Genomic DNA, 13147 nt, shown 5'->3' with positions numbered 1-13147 from the left:
TCAACATCTTAACCTGTCAGGCAAAAGCTCCATGTTTTAGAAGCCTGAATTTAGAGAGGAGATAAAATAGGACTTATATTTCACAGCCACATATAAATAAAGAAGTGTTCTTCTGGACACCATGTCCAGCTTGTGCATTAAATATTTACTGAAGAAAAGGCCTATCATAGCAAAGTCTTCTATAAGGATTAAGAATAGTCAGCTACACAAGGAAGAATTATTTCTTTGAATTTATTAAAAAGCTTTTACAAGGCTGAATGAAATTTCCCATGTCTTAACACAAAAGTATTTTGCAAAGCCTCTTTACAACACAACACACAAAACAATTTGGATGGGCGAGTATTTATTATCTGCATGCTCTGTGACCACAGCTCAAGTTGCTCACCATCACCTACAAGATGAAAATTATGTCACTGTATTTCAGTACTACATCTTTTATTCATACATAAACAGTACTTATTTAGAGTACAAATATGCTTTTGCTGTGTTGCCTCTTTGACGGAGGAACTGTAACCTTTCTGGGTAAAACAGAGGGTCAGCCACATGGTACAAGGCCTAATCCTGTAAGAAAGGCACTTCAATTATTTTATCATATGATGGCCTCCAAGCAGCAAAGCCAGTTCTCTTTTGCATAAAAACTTTATGGGATTGTGATTATTTCCCCAAGGACGCTTCCCCTGCTAATAAAGGGTAACACCACATTGCTACTGCAGTGTGATATCGAACCTTGATCTCTGGTTAACCGAGGTTTTGGAAGCAGCACAGTTTGTATTAGCGCCAGTGACCCAACTGGAACTAATGCCTATAAAGTACACGGGTAGACGCTTCACGTTGCGTCAGCTCCCGTTCCTCTTACAGCACAGCAATCTTTGGCACACCTGTCAGGATTCAGCAACATCGCAGCCACACAAAGACATCCTCTGACAGAAAAACACACATTAATTGCACACATTTCTCAGTTGCACATTAAAGATACAATTTAAAACCCAGCATGAAGTTCCAAGACAATATCAATTCCTTTTTTTTTTTCCTTTAAAAACTACTAATTCCACTTTGTTAACCAAAGACAGAAGAGATCCACACCAACTTTCCAATTGGTGTTACCGATTTCCATTGTGCATTTCATACACTCTACTTTCTATATGCTAAATTATTTAGATTAAGACACTGCAACACTCAAAAAATAAGCAATGTTACCAAAACAGAGCTGCTCTTTTTAAGCACAGATTACTTTCTCCCTATCTCAAATAGGTGTTCCTTTTTAAAATGAATCACTTCCAGCGCAGCAAATTTTGCCAGGATTATTTGTCAATGTCTGAAGAGAAGGGAATTCATCAAGTCGTAATGGTCAGATGTTACGATGGTCACCACATGCATGCAGAATTCCAGTCAGTCCCAATATTACCTACTGCAAAAAAACAAGCTTAGGGTCCCACAGAAATATTTAATCTAGCCCAGACTTTCACTTTTAGCGCCAACAGGTACTGCCACTTTTCAGGTACAGAATTAACTTCTCCTTTCCTGTGAAAGGCACTCAGCTTACAAGTTAAGAGACGGTTTTCTTAGGTGCCAACTCAGCAAGCAAACTGAGCTCTGGGAAACAAGATGATCCTTGTATTTCACGCATCCCCACAAGTGCCACCAGCGACACCAGGCACATCGCATTCCAAAGCCTCTCACACTCACCTCTCTGACTCCAGAAACACCCAAACAAATGGACTCAAAAATTCAGACTGAAGTTTTCAGAGTAAACAAGGGAAGCTGTTAAGTACCTACAACTCGGAGTCCCAAAAAGAACTGAGCTACCTGTCTTCCTGGCATTCTTTTGAAAAATTTAAGCTTATGTTAATCAATTAAGCTGCTGATAAGCCAAGGGAAGAGCTGATTAGCTATATCCTTTATTATTTTGACAGAGCTCATAATATCACAGGCCCAAATGTTCAAAAGGTCTGGCTGCCAGATTCCTACACTAACTCATTATTAGCTCATTCGGCATGTGCTGGACACCTGACACTTTTACAATCTTGAAAATCTAGGGGTTTCTGGCTAATTGTGAAAAACAGCTATTGAAGGGAGCTACTGTACACAGCAGTTGACTTAGATTCTACCCATTGATTTTTCATCAGAACTGTATTTAGATGAATTTGCTACATACACACATGGCCACATACTGGTGTTACCGTGAGTAAGGCATAATCCAACAAAAGAGGGTAGTTGGGGTAAAACGAAACATTCAGCACAAAGCAGAATAACAGAAACTGGCCCGCGGAAGCTAAGATACATGATATTTCTGGTTCTAATGCCAGTGCCAACGTAACTACACTAGGGAAAATAAGATACAAAGAGTGAGAACAGCAATGGAGCTCTCTGTCAACCGAAAGTAGCCAGAAAGAATTCTGGAAATATAGTATTATATTCTGTCTTGTCCCTAGCCATGACGATATCTGTGCCAATATAACTTGGTCAGCATCACACAAGATTTTGTGACACAGTCAACAAGGAAAACCTCTTACGCTCCACATTATGTGCTGTTCCTTAATCAGGGTCAAAACCACTACAAAAAAGGACAAGCGTAACAATGAAAATCCTTTTCTCTAGCATACTGTAGTACTTACAGAGTCCGTGTTTCTCTTCCAGAAGGACTGCTTCTTAATACCGTTAGACCTAGCAATTTAGAAAACACCTGTACATTTTTGGTCCTGGCAGACCAAATAGGAACATATAGACTTTGGGCTGGCAGGGCTTTGTTCTGTTGAAGAGATCACTGCAAATGTTCTTTGATATTCTTGGCTGTAACTCCTTATTTCTGCCGTTCCTTGAGGCCATGGTCTGTGCTCAGATCTGTGATGTACGTGACAGTACTGGGTGACTTGAAGGAGCATACAGAGATTTCCTTTCCTAGGTCTCCAATGAAAACTTATCCACCAACAGCCCTGATGGTATTATTATTGGATGGCTTTTTAATGGCCTACACAGAAAAGGCTTGGTCTCAGCCCAGCTTCTAGTGAAGAAATACATGCTTCATAGAAGCTCCTTGCTTAACTGGTCCACCAAGTCACCAAGGTAATCCATTTTTTCATTTTTAACAGTGAATCTCTTTGTCTTGAATTTGGTGAGTTTTGTTTTTACATGTGGCTAGATGCCTAAAATGCAGATGAAGTTCATGGGAATTTGGCACCTTTTTCAGAAGCTCTTGGGAGATCACCTAGATCTTTAGCACACCCACCCAAGAAGTCACTCCTGTCACTTTTTAGCATCTACACAGTTACAATTGCTCCAGTTAAGCAGCATTCTTCTTTGAATCATGCCTTTCCATCAGAATTACAAGAGGGAAAAAAAAAAGGAAAAAAAAAAAGATACCTTGTATCCCAAGTCAGGCAGTGCAGATTGATCCCAGTGGCTGGGACAGGTTTGATTTGGAATAGAAGAATCCCTCTGGCTGTTTACAAACAGGCAGAAAACAAGGTGTTAGTAATTCTAGTCCTGCTCTGAACTTTCAAATTGGCAGCATCCCCTTTGGCCAATTCCTACATTTAAAAATAAACAAAATAAACCACAAAGAAACTGGGAAATGGCCTCATTCTGTGAGCTGGGCTTTGGATGCTGCCATTCAGTTGTCACACTCCTCTTCCACTTGCTTCTTTAAGAAGCAACTGTCCATCACCAGTCCTGTGGATGTGGTACCTGGAGTAGCATGTACCCCAGAAACCAGGTGATGCACCAAGCCAAAAGTTTGTGATATAGCTTCTGTTCAGTCAAATGGATATGTTTTCTTCTAGCAACAGCTGTGTTCTTTGCACAATTACTGCCAACACTGGCAGCCATTTTGCCTTAGAATTACTTCTGAAATATGAAAAAAAACCAGAGCATCATTTACCCTTTCTTTATCTTCTGCACTTCTTCAGCAGACACAAACTTTGGTCGCCTGCAGACCTGTCTTCGAGTTTTAGAAGACACGTTTGTCTGGGTCATTTCTTGAGGAGAAAAGAAAAGGAAAAAGTCATGAATAAGTCTACAAGATGGGGTCATTAATTAATGACAGTCATTCATTAATAAAAAATGCATATTCTTTGTAAATTCTGTCTGCTGAAGAATAGTTGCACAAAGCCTATGTAAGCTTCTTGTCCTTCCTGTAACTCTGTTATTTAACTTGTGCTTATCCTGCTTGCTCCCTTAAGTCATTCATGCTCTTTAAATGTTGCCCCAGCAGCACAGAAAGATGCTTGATTTTTCATTTTTACCATCCACAGGGTTAACTCGCTTTACTTAAGGTTTACTATCACAGAAAGATGCTTGATTTTTCATTTTTACCATCCACAGGGTTAACTCGCTTTACTTAAGGTTTACTATGACTTTATGTGAAGGCTACGAATCTTTTTATTTCTGGCCCAATGTGAGTCGAGATAGTGTCAAGGAATAAGGGGGAAGGTTACTTTTGTAAGGAATTTCCTCTGGGCCATTACTACCTCACTTCCCCTTCCAGTGAGTAAATCTGGTAGTGTTAGTAAAAGAAGTCATAACTTCTAAAACCTGGGATAGCTTGCAAGTCACTCTTTGTAAAGCACTGCATAGTTATAAATGAGAAACTTTAAAATGAGTACCTTTAAAATTGAGCTGGTAATGATGCAAGCCAGCCTGGAAAGATATGGTGGCATCTGGATCTGCTAGATACAAATTCTCCATAACATCAGAAGATGGTGAGCTGAAACTATCCCCTTCTCCCTTTGGGGGGCAGGGGAAGGAAGAAAAAAAAAAAAAAAAAAAAGAGAGAGAAGAGTAATGAGTAAACACAGTCAGAACTAAACCCTGGATAACTAGTTCGGGTAGAGGGAAAGAAGAGGCAAAGAGCAGGATGAAGAGAAATCTACCCAGAACTATCGTGGCCTAAAGTGCGATTACCAAACACTCATAACACATACACAATACATAATTAGTAATGATGGACACACATGTATCCCATTTAAATTTCTGTAACAAGTTGTATGGGGTTCAGCTGGAATAGAGCTAATTTTCTTCATAGCAGCTAGTATGGGGCTATATTTTGGATTTCTCCTGGAAACAGTGTTGATAACACAGGGGTGTTTTCGTTACTGCTGAGCAGGGCTTACACAGAGGCAAGGCCTTTTCTGCTTCTCCCACCACCCCACCAGCCAGCAGGCTGGGGGTGCACAAGAAGCTGGGAGGGGACACAGCTGGGACAGCTGACCCCAACCGGCCAAAGGGATATTCCGTACCATACGACGTCATGCTCAGCATGTAAAGCTGGGGGAAAGAAGGAGGAAGGGGGGGATGCTCAGAGTTACAGCATTTGTCTTCCCAAGCAACGGTTACACATGATGGAGCCCTGCTTTCCTGGGGATGGCTGAACACCTGCCTGCCCATGGGAAGTAGTGAATGAATTCCTTGTTTTGCTTTGCTTGTGCACGCGGCTTTTGCTTTACGTATTAAACTGTCTTTATCTCAACCCACAAGTTTTCTCATTTTTACTCTTCCGATTCTCTCCCCCATCCCACTGTGGAGGACTGAGTGAGCGGCTGTGTGGGGCTTAGTTGCCGGCCGGGTGTGACGGATGCACTCAACTCCTTGACATAACTCGTGTTAGTTTGGTTCAGGCTCCAGAGGACGTAAAGGCCTAGGCCATGATCGGGCCATGAACTTCTCTAGTTCCAACCTGTTCTCTGAAAACCCACACAGGAACAGGGTGGCATGGTGAGCATTGATGCATATGAGCTTGGAAACTGGAACACCAATCACGCGATTAACACATGAATAGCAGGTGGTTCTTCCAAGACTAATTTGTCAAGGAACAAAGAAAGTTGTGAGCACAAGGAGTCTCGTACTTATCTTTCCCATTGCAAGTAATTTGACTATGAGCCAACCACTTTATTCCATAAATATGACAGCCTGAGTGAGCTTTTTTTGAGCTCTCCCTGCTAAGGAGCAGGCTGCACAGCGGCGATCTCCCTTTGAGCTGGGACACTTCTCAAGCTTACTCCTTGAGGCTGAGAGACCCCTTACCAACTCCAGATCTTTGGTACGTGACCAATATCGCGCATAACCCTGTATTATAGTCTACTAAGATTTTGTATTGGTAACTTTGAATTATTATTATTATTATTATTATTATTATTATTATTATTATTATATCCTCTGTGCAGTAAGTAATAGAATGAACCTTGCCTTCGTTAAGTCTCACTTTTACAAAATCCTACTTTAATAAAACTACTTTTGCTGCTACCTTTGGCTGTGGTTCTTTAAATGGTCTAAAATCTTCCCCGCGACGAACTGATTTTAGTTGGCAGACTAAAATTTAGACTGTTCTGTTACACCCGGGTTAAACCACAATGCAAGTATAATTCTGTAATGTACAAAACAATGTAAAATATGAGGGTATGCTGATGGAGATGCTTTCCATTTAAGCTGCCTACCGAAATCAAGGCCCACCATTGCCAGAGCCACTATATCCATCATCTTTCCCTGCCTACTTTTCCACGTCCCTGGATTACCTTTGTGTTCTGCCATTTGTGCAGCTATACTGTAAACCATATGAGGAAAACTCATCTGCCTTGGGGGAAGGAGAGATTCCTTATTTATCTCCTTTCCTGCATTTTTCGGATAGATCACTCTCTCGTCAAAGAGGATTTGGCCACCCAAGGAAAAAGGTAACATTTAGTCTGAGAGCAGAGCAATCCTTGCATGTCCAAGGAAGCAGGACAATGCTTAGAAGAGAGGCAAGACTGAATAATTTAAAGACAATACATCTCAAGGACAGTGTATGCATGTTAAATCTGCATAGAAGCCATGGACAACTCCAAAAGGGACTCTGACTAGAGAAACCAGCATGCATCTTCAAAAACAGTCTGATCAAGACAAGCCAGAAAAAAAAGGAATTTTGCTTTCCTGCATTTTCCAACAAGGTCTTTGCCAGGAAAGTAGTTATAACAAATCATCCAGACACACAGACAGACAATTGTTCGTACTGAACCTCACTGCAAGGAGATAAGGCATGTTCCCTTCCCTCCAGCCTGTCATCATTTTATAACAACATCTGTTATGAACATCTGTAGCTTCACTGCCTTACTTGACATCGTAAAATTCAAGCACAAGTATTTACTTAATTAACCTTGCTGAGTAAAGGGGAGTGGGGGAAGAGGCTCCACACATTTCTTCAGAAGTGATTCAAAGCACAGGATGTGGACTCACCTGTTCTCCATATTCAATCCACTGGCCTTGGTCATTCTTCCAATACCAAATCCACTGCGTGGTCAATACAAATGTGGGTTTTGTGACTGATGACGGTGTAGAGAGGCGTCGAAGCAAAGAACACAACTGGGTCATTGTCTGGAAATCAATGTTCTTACTTGCTATGCTGTAAGGACAAATTCAGGTTTATTATAGTTAACAGTATATATTTTATCCTCTAATCCCCACTTAAAGCTGGTGCCATTTTCTTTAATATAATGTGACTGCCCGAACTTAATTAGGCCTGAAAGAAAAGTACTTCCCACAGCATGCATGGCAGCTCTGAAAACAGTTTCCAATCTTCAGAAGCAAACTATGGCCTGTGAGACACTGAATGCCATCTGAGTCACTAGCCAGATGTTGCACTGCCAGCTTTACAGACAGTCTGGGGCTACAATATGGCAAAAGGTACTTCTGCAATAAATAAGCATGGCTACAGTTTTTCTCAGTACAAAACCAGAAGTTGGTAAGTAGGTGACTGAGTTTGCCAGCAAACACCTGCAGCTTATCAACTTTGTTCTTTTTCTGTGGTTACAGAGGATGCAATCACAGCTGTCAGTTCTGTAAATAGCATTCGTCGCTGGAGCCACCTGGGGTCTTACTCCTGGGAGGCTTGAAAAATTAAGTCTTAGGCAGAAAGACTTTGAAAGCAGCCTCCCCTCAGGAATCTTGCTTGTGATTTGTGCCATCCAGCAGCCTAGTCAAGCTGCAAATCAAAATCATCTACTGTCTGAAGAGGCATGGGCCAAAATGACTATACCATTTTATTGAGGTCAAACTTGGGGTCTCCTATGAGTCCAGGTGGCTTACAGTGGGGCTTTCAGAAAAGAATTAAAAGGAAAATGCACTCTCTTAAAAAAAAAAAAAAAAAAAAAAAGAGAGAGATGGGCTGCTTACACAAAGGTCATTTCATAAAATTCCTCTAGGCACATTACAGATATTATTATATTATATTATTATTATAGATACTACCTGCATTAGGAAAGGAATAGCCATACAGAAGGACCAGCTCTGAACTGTTGTTAAAAGGCCCAACTTAATTATTATAAATAAATTATGATTCATTATCTGAAATAATAATATTATAAGCACTAAATTCCACCCACCTCTTTTTACCCTGTATAGTTTTAAATGCAAGATATTGTTGTGTTATTTTTAGAAGACAAAAATAGGGTGATATTTCCATGCAATCACTTTTACTTTTCTTTAAAAAAAAAAAAAAAAATTCTTATTTGTACATCCTTCCAGATTCTGAGAAGCTCAGTAATCAGAAGTTATGGAAGTCAGGTATCTTTAGGAAGAAAACGAGTTTTTCCTCAGGGGCTCAACCACAGTACTCTAAGCAAGCAGTCCAGCATCATTATACCTGCTGTTTTTTGGGTCACAATAGGCCTTTTCAATTTCCTCCATCATGGGAAGGTCATTCCAGGTGCTCCCATCATGTATTTGCCATCGATACGGCAAATGGTAATGAACAAACTTGCATTTATCTGTAATGAGATCAGACATAGTCAAGAGCTCTGCAATCATTACATGGAGAGCAAGACAAGGGGAAAAAAAAAAAGTAACAAGCATTTTTCACACCCTGGCTTTATCTCCTGGGCTTTGGTATGAGCAATAAAGACAGAGTGCTGAAAATAGAAATATGTTTGAACAATAAGGGTGTGTGTTTCTCCAGTCTTATCTGGAAAAGCAACGTAAGCTGTCATACTGCCAAATATATTTCCAAGAAACCACAACCTTCCCTTTGCTGAGACATGACGTTGGCAGCTGGGAGAGCAGTGCCACAGATAGGAAGTGCGTGTCTACGTGTCACACTACCATGTTTCTCAGCTGTAAAAAGTCTGTAGTCTACACATTGCATAAGCACTCTGATATATTTGGTTCTCTGTCTCTTAGTCTCTTAGAGCTTATGGGGTGGTTACCAAGGCCTGAATGTTTTTTTAGGCCCAGCCCAAGGAACGAGGCAGCATAAAGGACTGCAATATGCCACAGAACATCCCCCGAGAGGGACCCTGCAGTCACCCCTGAACAGGTAGCGCACTGCCCTACTAACAAGACTGCTAGGCACTGTTGGAATTGTTGCTTCCCTTCTTGGAAAATGGGAAGCAGCAACTTGTAACTGCTTTGCACGGAAGACCTGCAGCTGTGCTATATACCCTTCATGCAGGAAGAGGAAGTCTTTTGGTTTTTTTTTTTTAAATCATCTATGTTTTCAATGCATGTACGTCTGCATGTTTGAGTTCAGACCTGCTTAACACCCCTGCATGAGCACGTGCTGCTGGATACAGGCAGAGGCTGACCTCCAGGCCTCCCTGCTGGGGGCAGCTGATGTACACTCCACATCCGAGTATGGACCAAACCTTTCATTTACAACTTTTGAGTCAAACATGGCATGGCAAAGCACACTAACTCTCCAATCATTATTTGAGTTTAGCTATTTGGTGGTCACGGTACAGCTGCTTTGAGCCTGACCTCCACAGCTAGCACATGGGTGCACCATTCACATTACACAGGTCCAAAAGTTCATAAACTTAAGCCTCAAGTCTGGTCCTAAAGAAGCAGAGAGTCTGAGAAATGTGATACAAGGCTGGAGTAGCTGCTGCCCAGACAGAGCCAAATGGAGTTTCACCCCTGATGTATCTGACCACGGAACAGATGGAAACTAACCCCAGTTATGAAGACAACGGTGTAATTCCCTCCTTTCTTCCTTCTTTTTGTTAACAGGGCTGGAGTGCACCCTGTCATGAAAACACTGTGCTTAAATTAACTTGAAAAGCTGTAGACAAGAGCACACTTGGTCTTTCCTGGCCAGACTTCATTTCTATGATCCATAAAATACCCACAGAAGAGATAATTTATTTTTTAAAGTACTGTCTCTCTTCAAAGTAATGGTTAGGAGGTATTACCAAGCCCTAAAGTAACTTACTCATCTGCCTCGCAAAAAAGGAGCTTCTGACAGGAGAACTGCATCTTTACCAGAACACAAACCCACTACAGAAATGCTGAATACACACAAACATCCCAGACCAAACAGTTATCAGGCAACTTATTGTCCACATCCTAAGCGAAAGCAAACACAGTCTGATCTAATTTAAGTGGATCTTTTACCAAGACCAGGAGGTCAGAAAAGGAGTAGTCCTTTAGAAAGTGACTGGACAAGTTCACTGAAAGAAAATCTCATGGTACCTCCTCATAACCAAGGAAAAACCTAACCTGGGGATCAGGTGACTGTTCAGGAACAGCCACCAAATACAATTTATACTTATATTTTCCCTCAGACCCCTGTTATTGGCCACTGCCAGATAGACAATGGGCTAGATTTGTCTTTAGCTTAGCTGGTACAACTATTGTGTTTTCTTAAGATGTTGTAACACCTCAGATCACTTTTTAAAGGACTTAATGGGGGAGAATATAGCTATTATCTGATGTACATAGGATACAGCAGGAATAAAGGACGACATAGTGTTACCAGTTGTCAATGATGACAGCATAAGGCTGGCTCTTCAATTGATCTAATAGTTACAGAAAGTGTAACATTTAACACTTGAAGGGTTTTTGCCATAGAAACATACCCAAAGCCTGCCCCCATCAACAGGACTGAAATAGGCCATAGATGGATGATCTAGAGGAGAAAGGGTTAAGTGTACCCACTTGACTTTCCTCTGATTATGTCTGTAATTCTGACAGTGTTTATTAGTGACTTGGAAACAAAGAGAACAATTGAGAAGGCACAATCGCCACTGCCACTCCATGTGCCACCACTAGTCCGAGCCATTGAGCCGGGAATGCTTCTGCAGACGCTGGTCTCCGAAGATAACATTACTTTTTATAAAGCTTACCTCTATGTTTGCAGTACTTCCAGACATAGAACACGCATAGCTCATCACACTTGTCTTCTTTACTGTCCTTCGAAACTTTAGCAGAGGAATCATCTTTTTTATCTACAGGAAAGAACACATCAGTCCTTATTTGCCCTACCAAAATATAACTCTAAGAGAAAGACATTGCAATTGGTATTTCATCCCAGAAATCACAGAGAGTTCACTGCAGTGGCCAAGTCAAGCACTTTCAGGATCTGACTGTCCCCTGTACAGCTCACTGCATGAGTCAGGGCTTTGTCACTGACCAATAAACCCCGACAATGGAAGAAGGCTCAGTGGCGATGGCCAAGGGCGATGTGCCCATGGAGCTCAGAGAGAAACACAGGGTGTGACTGACCACGGCTGTCGCAAAGAAGCTGGCTTTGTCTCAACACAAAGGGGACCAGAGGGTGGATTTTGTTGTAGATAAATGGCTATGTCAGCTGCATGGATCAACTGGTGGTATAAATGTTTCTCCCTGAATTAGCCAGACTAGCACAGGGCGGGGAGTAAATACAGGGCTCAGCCCAACATAGCAGTATAAAAACTAAACAAACAAAAGAATTTCAAAGAGAGAAATGGGCTTGAGCTGGCTTCAACCCACGTATTCCTTCACGGGGACTGGCGACAACCAGCGTCATGATGGTGAGCATATTATACAGACCTGTAATGGGAATCACATTGGTATTGCGATTGAACTGTGTATTGCAATTGCTATGTTTTGGTAAGTGTAACTTAACATTTGTATTGCGTTTTCAGCGTATTTTGCATCACTCTGCTACATCAGAAATCTCATTGTACTGGGCCTGGCTAGGATAGAGTTAATTTTCTTCATAGCAGCTCATATGATGCTGTGTTTTAGATTTTTGACCAAAACAATGCTGATAACACACTGGTGCCCTGGCTTTTGCTGAACAGTGTTTGCACAGCACCAAGGCCTTCTCTGTTTCTCACTCTGCCCCCGCAGCGAATAGACTGGGGAGTGCACAATAGGTTGGGAGGGGACACCACTGGGCAGAGGACCCAAACTAACCAATGAAATATTCCATACCATACAACATTATGCTTAGCAATAAAAGGGAAAAGAGGGAGATTTAGGAGGGTTAGCCATATTTTGCTCGGGAACTGGCTGGTATCAGCCTATCTGTGGGAGGTGGTGAGTGATTCCCATTGCAACGCTTGTTTTGCTTTGTTTTCTTCTTCTTCCACTTACCCTTTGCTTTTTTTTTTCCCCTCCCGCATCTTGACACCCAAGTTTTCTTGCTTTTATTCTTTCTTTCCTCTTCCCCTGTCCCACTGGGGGTCAGGGGAAAGTGAGCGAGTGGCTTTGTGGTGCCTAGCCGCCCACCAGGGTTAACCCACAACACCCATGTAACATCAACTATCTTCAAATAAGTAAATTTGATATTAAATATTTGTGCTGGTTTTGGCTGGGATAGAGTCAATTTTGTTCATAGTAGCTAGTATGGGGCTATGTTCTGGATTTCTGCTGGAAACAGTGTTGATAACACAGGGGTGTTTTCGTTACTGCTGAGCAGGGCTTACACAGAGGCAAGGCCTTTTCTGCTTCTTCCACCACCCCACCAGGTGCACAAGAAGCTGGGAGGGGACACAGCTGGGACAGCTGACCCCAACTGACCAAAGGGATATTCCGTACCATACGACGTCATGCTCAGCATGTAAAGCTGAGGGAAAGAAGTAGGAAGGGGGGGATGCTCAGAGTTACAGCGTTTGTCTTCCCAAGCAACGGTTACACATGATGGAGCCCTGCTTTCCTGGGGATGGCTGAACACCTGCCTGCCGATGGGAAGTAGTGAATGAATTCCTTGGTTTGCTTTGCTTGCGCATGCAGCTTTTGCTTTACCTAGTAAACTGTCTTTATCTCAACTCATGAATTTTCTCATTTTTATTCTTCCGATTCTCTCCCCCTTCCCACTGCGAGGGACTGAGCGAGTGGCTGTGTGGCGCTTAGTTGCTGGCTGGGGTTAAACCAACGACAACATTACACCTTCCATGCATAGAATATCTAAAAGAACCTGTTC

General features: G+C 41.9%; 1 protein-coding gene across 1 annotated transcript in view; it reads right to left on the bottom strand.

Moving 5' to 3' along the window:
• LOC309588707 (protein mono-ADP-ribosyltransferase PARP12-like) overlaps nt 1–13147 on the bottom strand; it is a 29536-nt gene that overhangs the window by 5125 nt on the left and 11264 nt on the right. The window contains exons 4-9 of the mRNA XM_082308344.1: nt 11085–11186; nt 8609–8732; nt 7204–7369; nt 4602–4722; nt 3878–3974; nt 3361–3439 (exon numbers count right to left, since the gene is read on the bottom strand). Of these exons, the coding sequence (XP_082164470.1) occupies nt 3361–3439; nt 3878–3974; nt 4602–4722; nt 7204–7369; nt 8609–8732; nt 11085–11186 (689 nt within the window). The remainder of the gene's footprint in view (nt 1–3360; nt 3440–3877; nt 3975–4601; nt 4723–7203; nt 7370–8608; nt 8733–11084; nt 11187–13147) is intronic.

Source organism: Platalea leucorodia (assembly GCF_965183815.1).
Source record: "Platalea leucorodia genome assembly, chromosome: 4".
Taxonomy (NCBI): domain Eukaryota; kingdom Metazoa; phylum Chordata; class Aves; order Pelecaniformes; family Threskiornithidae; genus Platalea; species Platalea leucorodia.
This window is presented reverse-complemented; position numbering and strand designations above follow the sequence as displayed.